The sequence below is a fragment of the Stegostoma tigrinum genome, chromosome 21 (assembly GCF_030684315.1).
Source record: "Stegostoma tigrinum isolate sSteTig4 chromosome 21, sSteTig4.hap1, whole genome shotgun sequence".
NCBI lineage: Eukaryota > Metazoa > Chordata > Chondrichthyes > Orectolobiformes > Stegostomatidae > Stegostoma > Stegostoma tigrinum.
The window spans coordinates 31,952,307-31,971,229 of NC_081374.1; the positions used below are offsets into that span (position 1 = coordinate 31,952,307).

At 38.5% G+C, this 18,923-nt stretch overlaps 2 protein-coding genes and 1 long non-coding RNA gene across 8 annotated transcripts in view; all 3 read right to left on the reverse strand.

Annotated features, from left to right (window-relative positions):
- LOC125462797 (troponin T, cardiac muscle) overlaps nt 1-2,504 on the reverse strand; it is a 37,568-nt gene extending 35,064 nt beyond the window's left edge. The window contains exon 1 of one of the 3 annotated variants that reach the window (XM_048553183.2): nt 2,477-2,504. The gene's annotated coding sequence lies outside the window, so the exon portion shown is untranslated. The remainder of the gene's footprint in view (nt 1-2,476) is intronic. The other 2 variants (XM_048553186.2, XM_059653422.1) reach the window with 2 other exon arrangements.
- A 144-nt stretch (nt 2,505-2,648) lies between these two features.
- On the reverse strand, nt 2,649-6,327 carry LOC132210841 (uncharacterized). The gene is made up of 3 exons (XR_009447011.1): nt 6,056-6,327; nt 3,129-3,185; nt 2,649-2,679 (listed from the first exon to the last, which is right to left on the reverse strand). It is a non-coding gene; the product is annotated as an uncharacterized LOC132210841 (long non-coding RNA).
- An 11,677-nt stretch (nt 6,328-18,004) lies between these two features.
- LOC125462690 (ladinin-1-like) overlaps nt 18,005-18,923 on the reverse strand; it is a 148,845-nt gene continuing 147,926 nt past the window's right edge. For all 4 annotated transcript variants that reach the window (XM_059653424.1, XM_059653423.1, XM_059653425.1 and 1 more), the window contains one exon: nt 18,005-18,364. In XM_059653424.1, coding sequence (XP_059509407.1) covers nt 18,346-18,364 — 19 coding nt within the window. In that variant the 3' untranslated portion in view covers nt 18,005-18,345. The remainder of the gene's footprint in view (nt 18,365-18,923) is intronic.

Here is an 18,923-nt window from a genome sequence, read left to right on the forward strand (position 1 = left end):
TCGGTCCGCCTCCCCCTCTCTCCCTATTTATTCCAGAACCCTCACCCCATCCCCCTCTCTGATGAAGGGTCTAGGAGAAACAACAGATTTTTGAATTTAGCCAATGCACTTAAACCAGGCCAGAGTTACCAAAACTCAACCAAATTTTAATCTCAGAGATAATGGGAACTGCAGATGCTGGAGATTCCAAGATAATAAAATGTGAGGCTGGATGAACACAGCAGGCCAAGCAGCATCTCAGGAGCACAAAAGCTGACGTTTCGGGCCTAGACCCTTTTGACAACCGAGTACCAATCCTAGTAGCCCAGCCTATTCAGCCTCTCCCATTAGATCAAACCCTTGAACCCTGGCTACATCCTTGCAAATTTGTCAATGAAAGTAGGGAAGGTCTCGTTGGATGGGAATTAAACAAACATGGACTAAATAATCTGAGTTGTTATACAAGGAATAAACTGGAAGGTTGCCTTTATGAAATAACTGCCTGAATAACTTCCTTGATTTTATTTCTCTAGGAACTGACATTCAAGTGCATCTTAGGAAGTCTTATTATGTACATATCTTACATATCTTGATTTTCAGAAGGTGGCTCATGTCAGATGTGGAAAAGCTAATTAATCTGTTACCTGTTGTCAAATGCAATCTAAATTGATCAAACTTGTGAATAATAAATGAGCCAGAACAGTAGAATGTGATAAAATAACCAAGAAGTTAACATGGACAAAATCTTTCTAAATAGTCAAACTGTGCGAGATTAACTTTAATACAGAAATGGCACAACACTCATCGCTGTAAGAAACGATTGGAAAAATTCTCAAATGATTGAAGCTAGACTAGTTAGTCGGGGACACAATAAGCTCTGGCAATGATAGTGCTATGAGAGCTATGCTAATTTTTTTTACTGTATCGTTTGGTTTGGTGCTTTGGATTGTGAGCTGGGGGTTGGCGGTGATGTTTGAACTGTGAGCAACAGCTTGATTTGTTTTGGAAGGGCAGGAAAACTGATATTTGTTTATGAGGTCAGGTCTCGCAGATAATTACAGGTTGATTCTTGTTCCAAGTATGTTATAGACATTGAACTTTATAGACATTTAACTCCAGAGAGGCATTATACTCAAACAAATGACAGGTGTTGAATGTTAAATAGCCTTACAGAAAGGCTGGTACGAAGAGAATGTCGGGAAAAAAAGAAAGGGAAACCAAAGTTTGCACTGGTTTTGAACAGAGGTTTTTTTTAAACCAGATGATTGTGGCCATCTAACCTATAGCGGGAATTATTGATTGCTCCCTGATTATCCTTCTGTATTCAACTTATTGAAAGTTCAGAGAATAGAACCTCAGTTATAGGAGTTAAGCAAATATTCCTCAGAGTCTAGTGGAAGCTGTTTACATTAACTGGTGTCTTCATAAAACCAAACAAGATGCAATCCCATGTGCTTGTGATATTATTGATCATAGATACTGCTTAAGTGAGATGGCCAGTTACATCTCATTTATTCTCCTATTGATTAATCCCTTAACTGTGTCTGTTTGTCAGTCAATCTTTCTGTGAATACAGTCTAGAACCGAAGAAGATTGCGTTTAAATTATAGCCATTAATTAGAATACCTTGTTCTTTCACTGTTCTCTGCTAAAACTATATATTAGTAATAAATTGATAATTCTTTTGTTTAGGCTATAAACCTGGTGTGTAGTATCAGTTATTCACTCAGGTTATTTAAAAAAAAAAGTCTTGTTAAGAGCCATTGGGCTAATTTTGAGGGTCTTTGTGTATTTCATTTTTCTGTTGCAAATACACAGATAGGGAGGCAGATTTTGATTTGGCTCACTGCCTCTGCGTCATAACAGTAGTAATCTTGACATGAACCATATCTTGGCATAATCGATAAAAGCAGCACAATTCAGAACTATATGTCAAACTAATAGAAGCAGTTAAGCCGAAAAAATAAGTGTGTTCTGTTCAGGCTGCATCAGCATTCAACTCAGGGGATTACAACTTGTCCTGTAGCCAGTGCAAAATAAAGGACTACATTACAGAATCCAGAGGACTTCGTTCTGAGAAAAAAAAATGAAAAAGGCTTCCATTCATTCAACTTTAAAAGACAAATATTAGGCTTCCTTATAGATATATACGTTACAAGGTGAAACAGAAAAGGTTAACTTAATGCAATTCAGTATTTCATGTTAAATGATGAATGCAAAGCACAGACAACTTCAAAAACTGATTTAAAAATATATAAGACCAATGTCAGAATTTATTGATTTTCAAAGAATGGTTAACACCAGGGATGGAATTTTAAGTCGGGGAAGTAAAAATTACACAGTTAAAGCATGAGACTGATAAATGTTGTGTTAAAGATATCTTTGCTTTATGAAAATTGACTTGGATGATTAAATTGTCTCTCTCTTTTCTATTTTTCTTCACTAAATTACCAAGAAAAACATGAAATAATCTGAAGTGGAAAAATAACGTACATACCTTCGACTTCTTCTTCTGTTATAACAGGCAAATGGAATACAAGGAAACATATTTATTACAGGTAACTAGAGCATTCCTTTTGAAAAATGTGGAAGTGAAGTATTTTCATTTTCAGCTTCTTACCTTCTTGTTCCCTGAAATATAACAATAACCTTTTAAAAATCTCCTCAAATAGTCTGCAAGTTGGCTGAGCAGTGACTGAACTGTGTGAAACAGAGAAGCCCTAGATTCACCACCTAACTTATGTTAAATTACAGCTGTGATACTAACATAAACTGAAATTGACCTTAGGCCCTTTGGGTTAGGGAGAGAAAAGTTAGACCAGGAGTGCTAATCATGAGAATTTTCACCAATAACATTGCACATCTGTAGTAGTTAAGAGATGGTAGATTTGCACTTCATTATGACACTTTCACCAACATTATAGCTACTGAAATAGGAGGTCAAGGCTCTCTCATGTAAAATGGCTTTTTGGGTGAGGTACTGGGTAAAAAGTCAGTGACTCCAAGAAGGGAATGCTTTGGAATGAATTTGGTATGAAAATATCACAAATAGTACACTGAACAATTGAAAACATTTAAGCAATGAGAAGTCAAAGACAAAGGTAACAGAATAAAAGATTATAATTGTAACAACTGAGAATTATACTTACTCAATTTCCTCCACACAGTCTTCCGTGTCTGACATATTTAAAGATAATTTCTTGTGGCTGAAAAGATAACAGTCATAATGAATTTCTGCCACATTGCTTCAGAAATGAAAACAAGCTAATGTGTACATACTACCAAATGAAAGAGTTTGCAGAAGGATGTTCATGCAAACATAAAGATGCAGATTTTACAAAATTCCAAATGGGTTAAATTGACTACTGCTGCAATTCCTTTTGGAGATCAGTATAACATGCTGAGGTTCAGATCTTTTTGATAGGAAACTATTTGCCTTTGTTGAAAAGAAACAAAACACAACTGGGAAGAATTTCCCAGGGACATGGTTTGGGGAGTCAGTGAAATTGTATTTCAATTGCATGGTTGAGGCAGGTGAAAACCTCAATGCAGATGTCTGCGACTAGAAACTTCAATGTCTGCCATTTGACCTTGGCCTTGGTCCTCATCGGCACTCTATGTAGGAGTTCCACTTAGTTTTTTTTTTAACAAAGCTAGTTGTCATTTTTCAGGAGAACACCACTGGTCTAGACCCTGCCATTGGGACATACATCTAACTATTCAGTCAAGTAACCCTCTTGGGTACATTGAGTCTTGAGCAAGCAATGGTGACAGAGACTCTCAGTAAATGATCCTCCATCAGTTTCCTTCCCAAGGTGTTCCTGCCTTAAAAGGCCAGTCAAAGGATTCTGGAAACCACAAAGTTATATAACCATGTCACTAATATTTGCTTGAGGTAGACAGAAGTTCACTATTATCCTGCCAGAAGATCAGCAGAACTGAGGAGTCTGGCTCTAAAATAACAGATGACTCATATGGATGTTTATTCACAATGCTTTCTAGTTTCAACCAATTGACCAATTTTGGAAAGCTATAAAATATTAAATATTTTGATTCTGATTTAAGTCAGGCTCTGGTTTGTAGTACCTATTGCTATAATCAATATGATATTGCATGTGTTCCATATTTTCCTGGCATTGAAAATGCTCATGTTAGCAAAACTATAATAAATTTAAAGGGATGAAAATTGTAAGTGGTTGATTATGGAGATAAGGCTAATTGGCAACATATAGAAAGAGAATTAACACTAATTCCTATTTAAGGATCTGTAATTGGATTGAAATTTTGGCTGACATAAACCCAGTTGTGGAGTCCCTTTGTGGTATCTTCTCTGGGTGTGTTTTTTGATGGGTGGGCACATAATGTAGAATTGGTGCCCAGCTGTGTAACATCCCATCCATCCATAGGCTCACTCCCACAATACAGCGGTTAGGGAGTCAAATCAGGCAGTCTGTTTATCATATGTGAATAAATATGAGTCAATTGAACTTGTTAAAAAGCTTAATTGATCCTCATAATACGCTGCCCATGCCAAAATATGGTTTGTGGGAGCACTGGACACAATTGGGCAAGCCTTCTTTGTAAGAATTTTAATAATTGGTGGGAAGAAAGTGGGAATACTATGTTCAGGGTATGCTCTTTGCAAATCAGGGACATCCTTTCTGAATGTTGTACCGCTCCTTCCTTCCCTCAAATAAGTTCCAAAAACTACACTCCATTAAGCCTGCTTCTACAGCTCATCAAGCTTTGTTAGCTCCCTTCGCCAAACAATACCTTAGACTTGTCTCTCTCCAGGATAGACACTGTCTTCTCTGAAGGTAGGCCTTCCTGCAGTTCTAGCAGCACCACCACTGTGGTCATGGTGTTGCTGGAGCTGCTACTCAACCAAATCAGCCAGAAGCTCTTGAGGAGATGTGGCAAAGAATGCAACTAAGTGAATTGCACATTCCAAGGGCCAGTGCATACATGGCAGGCTGAATGGCCTCTTTCAGATCTGTAAAAATTGTGTGATTCTATGATTCTGTACATTCAAACAGCCTATCCAAGAATGAATATTCTTAAAGAATAAAATTCACAATGGAAAAATCCAGAAGTACAAATTTATTGACTTTAATTCTGTCATGTATTTTTGGGTAGCTAAGTGTTCAAAGCGCTGAAACATTTAATTCTTTTGAACTAATCAATATAAATACGTTTGTTTAATGTTTAAATATTTTTATACTGAAGGAAAAGAATTATAAAGGTCCAATGTAAAAATCTTTTCCAAAGTAAAAGTTTAAATTTTTTCTAGAGCACTTCACACTACAAAGGAATTTTTAAATGCATATTTATGTCAGTACTGCATTTAAAGGTAACCATTGCTGTTGGAGGTCATTGAGCAGTGATGCCTGCTTTCAAGTGGCCTACTTACCACTCTACATAACTGAAATAATTGCAATTCTTTGACCTTTTAAAGAGAAATGTTTTATGAAGAATTTTATCTTTTCAGATAAGAAAGGCCAGTAATAGGGTGTAATCTCATTCATTAAAGCCTTAACCACAAAAGCAATTAAAATACATTTCAGTGTTCAAGGGTGAGAAAACTTAGTAAAATATGGTCTTTTGTTCATGAATTTCAATATTGTTGGATCTGATTCTCAAAATCATATTTAAATGTCATATATGCCTGTGATTTCCCTTGTCAGTATATTATGGTGAAAATACACATACTGAATGTTAGTAGGGTTTAATTATCCTGTATCTATAATGCAAGCATCTGGTAGCCAAAATCCTAAATGTCAGCAGCTTTGATCTTTGAGTTGTGAGACCAGTAACACAATAACATTTACACTAAGTTCAGCGCTAAGTATAGCTTTGATTAATGTCAGTATGTACAGATTTAATCATCCTAGTCACCAAAAGGCTTCTAATTGTAGAGCTATTTGCAAATCGCACAAAAAAGAACAAAATAAAGATGTCGCCTACTTTGTTAAAAATGTCACTTGAATATTCCACAAAAAATAATTTCAAATCATAACCAAATAAGATCACATCATATTGTAATTAAGTAATTTGGGAAAGAAATGAAAATTCTTACCGAGAAGAAAGGAGCACAAATAGCACCACAGCTGACTTGTAAATATCTGAGAGTTTACTTCGGAATTTTGTGCTTAAAATCCAGTCCAGCCCTAAGACCAGAGTATTTGCTGATTGGTGAGACAGGGTTGAAGTGTGACATATTCTATTTTAGAAAGATGTTGGTTTCCCTGTTCTGAACAGAAGCACCACTCACTAATCCATAAAAGACCATCGCTTTGTCATGGCCCATGAGTCTTACTATTCTTAGATGTCAGTATGATGTGTCACTGGAAATGCACAAATGTGTTTTGGGGGATGGAGAGGGGTTGGAAACATAATAATACAGGAGGCAAGTAACAGCAAAATATATGATTAAAATAACAAGCTCAACAATGGTTAATTTTTAACTTTATCACCAGAAGAGGGAGGAATCCAACCTATCTTTACAGCTGTGCAAGTCAATTTTTATGCTGAGATATCTGATTTCAGAAACAAATAACAATTGTTCCTATGGAGAAAAAAGTGTTTGAAGCATTGGCTAATTTTGCCATTTCATGGAGATTCTTGTGAAATCTTCAAAAACTAGTGAATCAGATTACAATCCTTTATTCCATCTTGTATTATGTCCTGTATAACTTTATAATGTGCAATTCTCATTTTTTTTTCTCCTTCCTGATTCCATAACAATATCCTGTAGACAACAAATTGCTTTATTGCTTATTGGTTTGAGCTGCAGTGAACCAATTAAAAACCAATGAAGTCTTTGAATCAAAGATAAAAGTACTGGATACATTTTATAAAAAAAATCAATTATGTCACATAAATTATCTACTTTATCGAATAGTATCAGTTAAGTTGAATTTTGTGTAATTATCCCTATAATAACAATTGCGAACATTTAGAATAGTGATCTGGCTGTACCAAGAATCAGTCTGTGTTTAATCAAACAAACCTTAATGAGCTTCAATTTAAACAGGAACTATCCTCACTTTTGTAAAGTTATTCAAAAGTGTCTTTGTTCATAAATATAATTTTAAATGACTGCATAATTAACATTTCAATTTGTAGAATAAAGCTAAATTTAGTTTGGAGCGAAATGTGGAATGATTATTCGGGAAGTGTATTTACGTTTACAATCCACTAGATTTGTGATGAGAACACTCCTTCCTTCTAAACCCTAAGGTCCTAAAAGTTATCAAACCAAAAAGAAAAGACTTTTAGTGATGTGTAAATGGCACCAGCTCAGATTTACCTTTTTTTTAAGAAAAGAAACAAAATCCAGATTAAATTTTCAAATACTGATTGCTTAGCATAACGTTTTAAGTCAATTGGCTAGTAGCAAAACATACCGCAAGAGACTGTAAACACTTAGTATCTTGGTTACTTTCTGGAGGCTGGAAATGAGCATTGAGAAATTATACATCAACGTGGAATTAGAGCTAGTCTAGCCGCTATTTTCCAATTTTAAACAGCTAAGGTCCAATTCCTAAAAGATACTTTTACAATGAGGATCCATCTTTACTACAGCAATAACTGTGGTAGTATATTAGTGAAAAAAAGAAAGGCAAGTATATTCACTCTACACTATTTTGATCATTTTTCAATCACGACATACAGACATGTTGTGGTAAAGTTCCTTCTAAGCTGCTTGGCCAGATCACGAGAATTTACATGAGCTTTCAAGTTACTGTCTTTAATATATCATGCATGCACAGATGTGCAAAATTAAAAAAAATTGCTTTTAAACAAATTGTACATACCAGAAACTCTTTAGAGAGTATGTTGCAGGCCACTTATTGATTTCTTTGCTTTGCATTCAATAACTTCAAGCAGTCAACTAATAGAGACCATATGTCAAACCCTTGTGAAGTCGATATGCACAATACAGGAAAGTTAAAATAAACCTCCAACAGACCAAACTTTGAAATGAATTGATTATAAAAAGAAGTTAACAATTCGAACAATAAGCTTTTTAATTGTGCTATGAACAAGCAGCTATCACAAAATACAATTTCCTGCTTCTGGGATTTGAATGAGGCAAACAGACACCTTATAATAAACTGGTTTTCTTGTAGAAGTAAATTACTGCATAACTAAAATTTCAATTTGTAGGATAAAGCTAAATTTAGTTTGAAGAGAAATGTGGAATGATTACTGGGGAAATGTTGGAATTCTCTGCGAGTAGTCATTGTGAAGAAGAGAGAACAGCTGTCCCTATTTTTGGAAGCATCTCCCGTTCTTTCTGTTATCACCTTTCAAAACAACTTAATAATGTCCTTTCACAAAGCTAAAGCAGGTTTTGCTAATTTAGGAGAGGAAGGAATGGATCGTGTATCAAATCACATTCACTGAATCAAAGCCAACCATTAGTCCCAGAGCCACAAAAGATAAGAATTTGAATGGATCTCAACACTAAATTAAGACTAGAAGGGTCTCGACCCAAAACATAGCTTTCCTGCTTCTCTGATGCTGCTTGGCCTGCTGTGTTCATCCAGCTCTACACCTTGTTATCTTATATTCTATGTAACTTTGTTTTTTCTCCTGTCAAGTGAGGCATGGCAGCAGTATGAAGTAGAACTATTTACATCTCAAAGTGAATACAGTGTTTTCTCAGCACAGATAGCATGGAGTTTAAAATACCCTCAAATTAGCCTCTGTAATCTTCCAAAAAACCTAACTGTTAAAGAATATCACTAACAAATAAATATGAAGAGCAGTAAGAAGCAAAGGAACAATGTTCTCACACATATGAAGAAAGGTGATAATATGTCAATTAGGAACAGATGTCAGCCATTCATCCCACTGTTAGTCAATCAGGTCATAAGGGTTCATGTGATGCAGTGGATTATCATACCCAGGCTCAATTTTGATAGAATTGACAAGATTGATGTCATTTCTAAAAGCCCATCTGAATTGTATTTAGAAGGATAATTTATTTCTTCAAGTGATGGTTCTTATGGTTCATTGGTAGCGTCCCTAGCTCTGAGCCAGGAAACCTGGGTTCAAATACCAGTTGTTCCAAAGGTGTGTAAAACACCTCTGAGCAGGTTGATTAAAATATCTTCAGTAAGATCCTTTCAGAGATAGTAGGAACTGCAGATGCTGGAAAATCTGAGATAACAAGATGTAGAGCTGGATGAACACAGTAGGCTAAGCCACACCAGAGGAGCAGGAAAGCTGATGTTTTGGGCCTAGACCCTTCTTCACAAAAGGTCTGTGCCCGAAATGTCAGCTTTTCTGCTCCTCTGATGCTTCTTGGCCTGCTGTGTTCATCCAGCTCTACACCTTGTTATTTCAGTAAGATCCTGACTGTTCTGTTCCTATAGTCTCATCTATTCCTGTTAACTGTTGATCCCTAAGCCTAACAAGAATCTGCATCAGCCTTAAAAGGATTAATGATTTAATGATTCTGCCTTCTGAGACAGAAAGTCCCAAAGTCACAAAACCCTTAGAGCGGAAAAAAAGAGTCCCTTCACCTCTTTCCCAATAGGGCTTGTGCTCATTTTAAAACAGTGTTCCCTCGTTCTGGATGAACCCACAAAAGTAAACATGTTTTCTGCAAAAGACCAATTTTTCCTCAAATGACAACCTGCTCATCCATTCACGTATCGACATCATAAATTTACTCTGAACCACATCCAGCTCCTTAAGTAAGGAGACTGTAGTGATTCAAATGAGGGCCAGGTGGGTCTTTCTTTCAGTCTTGCACTAGAACACTCAGATCTCTCTGTACCTCAGAATTCTGCAGATGTTTTCCATTGAAATAACACTCTTCTTTTTTCATCCTCCTGCCAAAGCGAAAAACTTCACATTTTGTCACATAATATGCTATTTGCCAGATAACCTAACTGGTTTACAATTTCCTGTTTTCTGCCTCTCTTGCTCATTGAATAGAGAGATTGTATTTATTCTACAATTGACAGGAACCTCCCTGAAATCTAATGAATTTTAGGGAAATTAGCACCCATTACATCAGTAACCATGTCCTTTAAGACCCTAGGATAAACTTGTTCAGGGCTCAGAGGCTTACAACCTGCAACTCCATCATTTTGTTCCATATTACATTTATAGTGATCATAATTTACCCAAGTTCTTCTCTTTCTTCAACATCCAATTTATAGTTGTTACTAGGATTTACTTGCCTCCTCTATTTTGAAGACAGGAGCAATAATTTATTCAGTACATCTGCATTCTCTTTATTATATGCCAACAATTTCCGATTTTCACCCTCTTGAGGATCAAAGCTCACTTTACCTGTACTTTTCCTTTTTAGCAATTAATTCTGTAGAAAATCTTGCTCACCGTCTTTATACCGCTTTGCTTCCCAGGGGTAGCTCAGTAGAAATTACACCCTGCTCTTCCCAGAGTTGTCGCAAATGTTAAAGCTTGACAAAAAGTATGCAAAAACCCCAAATTTAACTGACTTTCACTGGTTTGCAGGAGGCACAGTATGGCTAGTTCACACTCTTATAAAAGGTCTCCAACTTGTTTATTAAAAACCAGAACCTGTCGTGAGCAAGATAAATTAATTTTCTCCTGGTGTAAAGTAGCTTTCAGTGCTGAGAACAGAGAGACCTCCTGTGCTAGCTGAGGTCTGATGACTTCTCCCTATCTTGTTCACAGGTCCAGGCTGTTCAGCTACCTGAAAACCAATCACATCATTGTTGGCAAGCAGAAGGCCTTTCTCATAGATAAGTGGTCACGAGTCCACAGACTAATAAGCAACTTGTTGCCAACTGAAACTCCATTTGCATATAACCTTGATTTCATCTTGTTGGCACCATCTCCCATTACTGTTTGAACGAGCAACTGTGTAAACACTATCTACAGTGAAAGTCAGATGACTTTCTATTCAAAACATGCAGGAATCCTTCAGCAATCTTGGCTTTAAAATAGTTTTTTTTCCACATTTTTGTACACAATTAAAAGTATAGAAATAGTGAAAAGATGCAGCCTTTGGAACATTCTGAAATTTCCCAAAGTTTTTTTGTTGATTTTGTATAGTTTCATGAAGTGTTGCTTTCCATGATCTATAGTGAGTTTGTTTATGCAATTTGTTTGCTGCCCACATCACGAGGTATGCACCACCCCTCCACTCTCACACTATCTGGCAATGACAAGCTTCAGAAGTGTTCACAACTGCTCGGACCTCTCCCATCATCTTTGATGTATTTAAGGCCTAGTTTAAATAGTTCATCAATTCAAATGCTGCAAGCCAGGAAAAGCCCTACACGTTTACAAAGTGCACAAAATTGCCCTGGAATGGCTAATAGTAGCAAACTGATTCCTTGGTTTGCTTGCAGAGACCTAGAGGTGCTGATGAATAGAGCGGCAGACAGGACACCTGTCGTCTTTCTACGGGACTGCCAGAGGACAGCACATCACCAGGCCCTGCCAACCTGCTCTAAAGTTGTCACTGGATCTGTGCAGTTTCTATTATCTGGAAGAAGGCATTGCAATGCAGGAAGAAGGGGTGGTTCCACAGTGCCAGGGACCTGGGTTCAATTCCAGCCTTGGGCAACTGTCTATGTGGAGTTTACACATTCTCCCAGTGTCTGCGTGGGTTTCCTCCGGGTGCTCCAGTTCCCTCCCACAGTCCAAAGATGTGCCAGCTAGGTGGATCTGCCATGCTAAATTGCCCATAGTGTTCAGGAGTGTGAGGGCTATCAGGGGATGGGGATGGGTCTGGGTGGGATGCTTCAAGGGGCAGTGTGGGCTTGTTGGGCCAAAGGGCCTGTTTCCACACTGTAAAAAGAAGTTCATGACCCTCTCTACTTCACAAGGATAAACAGTACCATTTTCTCTCTGTTGCCCAATACTCACTAACTCTGCCACTCGTAAGGGACCTTTTTTTTACCTCTATTGGATAGTAAACTGACATGGGAGTTGGACTTCTGGGGTGCAAATTTCATCTGTGCATGACAACATTGGTTTTCAAAGCTGTGAGATCATTAGTTTGAGACTAAATACAATGAGGAGTTTTTAAATTAGGGAATAACTACTAAAAGATCATCCTTGAATTGGTTGAACTACTGTTTGCTACAAATCTGTAGGTGCAGGGCTGCAAGAGACATCCAGGGCCTATGAACTGAATACAATTCTCTCTGCCCCCGCCCCCTCTCCATATGTGGGTGAAATAAAACAGAAGCGACAAGAAAACTTTGAAGAAAGAATTCTAACAAGACAACACCCAGGTTCACCAAATCAACTGTCAAATTGAAAAACAACTATCGCTTTACAGAGATAACAAAGTGTAGAGCTGGATGAACACAGCAGGCCACAATTTTCCTGCTCCTCTGATGATGCTTGGCCTGCCGTGTTCATCCAGCAGTACACCTTGTTATCTCAGATTCTCCAGCATTGGCAGTTCCTACTATCACTTTACAGACATCAGTGAGTCATCAGTGATGAGATCAAAAAGAGCGGTGAGTGACAATTTATGTAACCTTATGATATGGACTTTTGATCTCGAGCCTTCCTGTTATTTTTTTCAACCCACAATGCCTGTGTCAGACCATTGTCTTTAACCAGTCATAATCATGACTGACTACATGTTTGTATTTGGGGTTTTTAAAGACGTTTATCATTTAAGTTGCACAGTAATAGTTTAGGAATTCTTTCTTTGTTAAAGTTAAGTGAGCAAAAATAAATAGTTATTTTAAATTAATTATAAACTGTGCTGTGAATTACATCTGGCCTGAATAGCGGTTAATCAGGTAAACCGATCAGCTTCAAAAACACAAATTGCTGGAAAAGCTCAGCAGATCCTGTAGAATCTAAGGAGAGAAATCAGAGTTAATGTTTCAGGTCCAGTGTCAGAAAAGTTGATCAGGTTCGTGGTCTCATTGGGATTTTATGCACTTTGTGATCTCTCTTGAAACTGTGGGACACGATGATTGACACACTCATTCCTGTCATGACACACTGCACACATCTTCCATCAAAGGTTCATGATCTCCCACATTCATTCTTATATGCACCATCTTCCCTCAATTACTGTTGCACCTTCACCCAACTCCTTTGTCAGCTCTAGCTGCGATGGTTCACGGCAATGTAGCACACTCTATGTAGTGTATATTGTAAGGCGTCAGAGAGATTTATGTATTGATCCTCCGTCTTCAGGAGGCCTATGATCATGGTGAAGACATGAGCAGCATTATATCTTCATTCTGCATCAGTCTGATATTTTGCAAAGCTGCTATCTGCCATGCATGAAGGTGCTATCCCTCGTCTCCCAGTTGTCATTTCTGTGTTGCCCAAGGGCCCTGGAAGTAAGCAGCTGGAAGCTTTGAGTTATTTAATGTGTACACATCATGTTAGATTGCTGGATACCTAGTGCAGGCCTTCAAAATCTGGCATTGATAGTCACAGATGCATTGACCAGTGATAGACTGTATGTCATCTTTTGTTGATGAACTCTTCAGGCTGGTGATAGCATGCTCTTAAAGCAATGAAGTCTATAGCACTGGCCATTTGGAATAAGGCAGTAATTTTGAGACTCCCACTGCCCAGGCTGCATGACTTCCTTTGTGAAGGGGGGAGAATATATTGTAGCTGTAATCTGGAGAAAATGGCAATTAGCTTTGTAGATGCAGGGTTGTATAATTCTTCTCCATCCTCCTTAGATGATTGTCATCTACTGCCTCTCCAATTGCAGTTTATGTGACAACCACTGGCGGTTACTGTTCTTGCTGGGTTCACTTACAATGTTGTAATGGCGCCTCCTTTATATTGTCTTCACATTTGAATCAATGCTGCAAGGCGTTCAGTCACAGTGATATCTGTGTTAGATGCATGAGAAGATAATGTGTGAAATGACAGGAAGAGAACCATTTCAGTAACAATATTCTAAAATCCTCACACCAATAAGAATGAGGCCAGGTGGTATGTCCTGACACAGTGTGGCATGGAGGTTTTGCAAGAGCTTCAATGTCATGCTTTGATAAGGAGCTCCAAGATATGTAACCTGATCCAAATGTATGTTTCATGAAGATTAGATTACCTACAGTGTGGAAACAGACCTTTTGGCCCAACAAGTCCACATTGTCCTTGAAGAATCCCTCCCAGACCCACCCCCCTATAACCCACACACCCCTGAACACTACGGGCAATTTATCATGGCCGATCCACCTAACCTGCACATCTTTGGACTGTGGGAGGAAACTGGAGCACCCGGAGGAAACACATGCAGACACAGGGAGAATGTGCAAACTTCACACAGTCGCCCAAGGCCGGAATCGAACCCAGGTCCCTGGTGCTGTGAGACTGCAGTGCTAACCACTGAGCCACCATGCTGCCCCATGTATCATTGCTATATTGAGGGACTGGAATTCCAGTAAGCCATTGCGACAGACTCCACCCACCCCAGAGAAAAGCCATGATTGCATGTTATACATCATTTCCTTGAGCTTTTACAGGTCAGCATATAAATGTAGCAGCTCTGAAGCATTGATAGTCCCATGATAGTTATGAAATATATTTCAGAAATACCAGGTATGGTTGACGCAGCCTTCTATCTCAAATTACTGCCTTTTATTGTAATCATTCCTTCAGTGATCCAGTCCAATGAATGTCAATCTGAGATTTGAGTTGCTACTTTCCCCACACTGCACGGATTCTCCTTGAAAAGGGCCATAAGTATTACGACACAAACCCGCAGGACTGACCATGGCCCATGTCTGGATTGAATTGGTAAGGCAGCCGATTGAAGTCCACTCCCTGGATTGAAAAGCTAAATTCCACTAATTATCCTCCTGCTGCATGGGGCCCTGTGGTCTGTGTGCATAACAGGTTCCAAAGCCAAACCTCCAGACAACTAGAGGGAACAGTGCTCCACAGCACCCTGACTGACCTATTAATAATCGCAGAATGGTTGCATTTGAGCTGCAAGGCTGATTGTGGCCTAATTCCCAGGATCCTTGAGCTCTGGTGGGACCAAAAATCTGATAGACCATGGCCAAAACTCCTGTAATCAGACCAGCTGCTTGACTGGCTATAACAGCAACAGCAGATGACTGACCATCATCCTTTATGACTCCCTACTAAGGCCTGTCCACATTGACTTTCAAACATGGCCAATTCCTTGAGCTACATGCAGTGTGTTTGCTGAGTAAGCTGCTGATACTCACTGTAGATGTGATGTTGATGTAGCATGGTGTGGATAGGCTGGAACTTTCTTTTCAGAGGTTGAGGGGTGACCTTATAGAGTTTTATAAAATCATAAGGGTCATCGATGAGGTGAATAGCCAAGGTCTTGCACTAATGGTAGGGGAGTCCAAAACTAGAGGAAATAGTTTTAAGGTGAATGGGGAAGACTTAAAAGGGTCCTGAGGGCCTACTTTTTCACATAGAGGGTGGTATGTGTAGGGAATGGGCTGCCTGAGGAAGTAACAGGGGTGGGTGCAATTACAACATTTAAAAATACATTTGGGTAGGTGCATGGATGGGAAAGGATTAGAGGGATATGAGCAGGTAAATGGGACTAATTTAGTTTCGGAAACCTGGGTCAGCATGGACAAGTTGGAATGAAGGGCCTGTTTCCATGCTGCAAGACACTATGACTCTATTCAGTGATCTGAGTTGTGACAAGTTGTTTGCTTCACCTGCTGCACCAAAAAGCAATGCGAGCCAGAGGCTAACGGCCTGCATGCAACCACCTAGAAATGAATGCTAAGAAATGATTCAAAGAGGCATAACAATGCACAAAATGCATCTATCCCTGCTTGCAAAAATAACTTGGCAGAAGAATGCAAGTTGTAGCTGTCTTTGAGATGCGGTGTTGTGAGAGTTGGACTGACATCAGGCAGGATGATGTAGTGAGTTGGTGGTTTGCTGATGTCGAGTGGTGTGGATGGAGGCTGGAGATGGACTGTGTCCATGGAACACGCAGGGAAATGTGTTGAAGAGAGTTAGATGATGGTTGGGACAAGCTGTTGGAAAGCTACAGCCACCAGATACTTGCTCTGACTTTCCTGTTGGAAATTTTTGTCATCCAGTTTTTCACGGAAGGGTGAGGAGAAATAAAAGGGGCATACATACACAAGTTGTGTCAATATTAAGAAGTTAAATGCACAGGGCAAATAAGATCATCACCACCTAATAGCAAGATTCTAAAATCATCATTTCAAGTTTGAGTAAAATCAGAAATTTTTTCTTTGTTACTAATCTGTACTTTTCACTTTTGACATATTCTCCCAACATTTTTATCAGAGCTCACACTGCTCTAAGGAGGGGAAGATGTCATCCCATGGGCAAATGCTCATTGATTTGCTTTGATAATGTTGGTTGAGGAACAATCATTAGGCAGGAAAATGGAAAGAAAGTATCCGGTTTTCGAAAGGTAGCACAATACACTTTTAGGTCCACTTGAACAGGCTTCAGGAGCCGCACTGATCATTTCATTCAACAGATGACATTGGCTCTGAATACTGTTTCAGTTTTATATTCTAAAATCTTAATTGAAAGTACTCAAATGGAACTTCAGCCTTTTAGAAGAAAAACATCCAGAGGGGACTTCACAGGATGGCTGCAGAAAGAGGTTTTCCAACGTGGAGGAAGTGAGAACTCCATTGATCCACAGAATCCCTACAGTGTTGAAACAGGCCCTTTGGCCCAACAAGTCCACACTGACCCTCACAGCATCCTACCCAGACCCATCCTCCTATAACTCACCTAATTTATCTAATCCCTGAAGTCTGGGCAATTTAGCATGGCCAATCCACCTAGCTTGCACATCTTTGGACTGTGGGAGAAAAAACTGGAGCACCCAGAGGAAACCCACCCAGACATAAGGAGAATGTGCAAACTGCATGCAGACAGTTGCCTGAGGGTGAAATTGAACCTGAGTCCCTGGCACTGTGAGGCAGCAATGCTAACCACTGAGCTACCATGCCTGCCAAGAGAGTTTTTAAAAAAAGGCATCCTAATTATGGTGGAAATGAAGTCAGCTTCTTTCTGAGAGTCGTGAGTCTATAATCTTGGGATTAGAACAGTCAGGTAGTTGTTTTGGAGATAATGGGAACTGCAGATGCTGGAGAATCCAAGATAATAAAATGTGAGGCTGGATGAACACAGCAGGCCCAGCAGCATCTCAGGAGCACAAAAGCTGACGTTTTGGGCCTAGACCCTTCATCAGAGCAGTTGTTTTGGATTGGTGCGGACATGATGGGCTGGAGGATTTTTTTCCTGTGCTGTAGGTCTCTATGACTCACTCCAGCTCTCTTGCCTAGAAAGGTGTGGATGCAGAGGCATTGAATAGTCCTGAGGCAGAGCTAGACAGATTCTTGTTTAACAAGGGAGTCAAAGATTATTTACGGCAGGATAGAGAGTGGTAAACGTGGAGTTGAACCCAAATTCAGATTAATCATGATCTCAGTAACAGCATGCTCAAGTGGCTGAATGACCTACTCCGGCTTATGGTGAGTATGTACACATGTTGATATGAGCCGAAATCTTCTGATTTAGAGGCATATTGAACCAGATAATTGTCAAATTATGGTGGATGCAATACTGAAAGTCAATTTTCTTCAAAGAACTTGTGAAAATACTGCAAGCACACTCAAATTAGTTGAAATTGGCTTCCCTTTCCCTTGATGATTTATATATGGTTCTATGATTGCTGGCAATTTCATTCCTGTAAAGACCACACTGATAGTTCATTTAGACTTCTGTTTGTTGGTGACCAATGTGGCTCCAAAGGGAATACTTACAGTACCATTTTCTACAGATGTGCAGTCTTTTAAGTGTTAACTCAAGAAGATAATGCCTGTGAATGACGCAGTCTAATGTATTAAGATTTGAAACAGGTAACGTATCTTGAAGATTTGCACAAAATAATTTGTTCTTACACATCTTTTTATTGGGGCTAAGAAGACCTACAAACCAAATGTGATATAAATAAACCACAGTCTACAGAATTTAAAGACTTAGTATCATTCTTCAAATTTATTTTTTGAGAAAATAACTGAAATACAGTGAACATAATATTACATGCTAAAACATAAAAAAAGTGTAAAATTTAAAGTCTCTTATTTTACAAAGTTTGAACCTGATTTGTTCCCATGCTGTATCGGTTTAAACTGAAACACAATCACCAAAAAGCAGTAGTTTTTTTTTTCCATGTTGCATGACAGTTTTGAAAGCAGTTGAATCCCTTTATTAGAATATTATTGTTTTATTGGAAAAATCACTCCTCCTGAAAATTAGTTTGATCATGTCTGGGTAAAATATTAACTATCTTCAAGAGTTAAGAATTATAATTACATTTTCTGAAATCAGTTTTGTTCCTCAAATGTAGAATTGCTTCCTTTTTCATTTTGATATGTTACTCCTGGTAACAAAAGAAGAAAAAAAGTCAAACATTGAAACAACAAACTAACACTGAAAGTTTTCTATTCCTCATAAATCAAGAAGTAAACCTATCTCTCTAAAATCAATACACTACCAGTTTATTGCAAGCTGATACGTGAGTGTAATTTCTTACATTCATTGAATGTTGTGACATAATAAACAAATCTAGAAACATATATGTGAATGTTCATTTCTAGTGAAAGTGCAGTTAAATTGAATGTCATTTCATTCCATGAGCAATGCTGACTAAAATAAATCAGACACCTGTTTGTGATGCACTGCCATTACCTACTAATGCCTTGTAATATTTTTGCTATGTTAATAACAGCATGTAGATGCTGTTAAGCAATGGCTGCAGTGCTTTGAGCATGGAAGATCCATATCATCAAGGGTGGGGAGGCTGGATCTTATTTTGTATCCAACGTCATGACAATGTAGAAATGCAGTTCAGAAGGTCGACTACCACACAGCTTAGTAAAATTCTGTGTCACAAGTAAATTGGGGGACATGTAAATGAAAATGCAGATGAGTGATCTTAA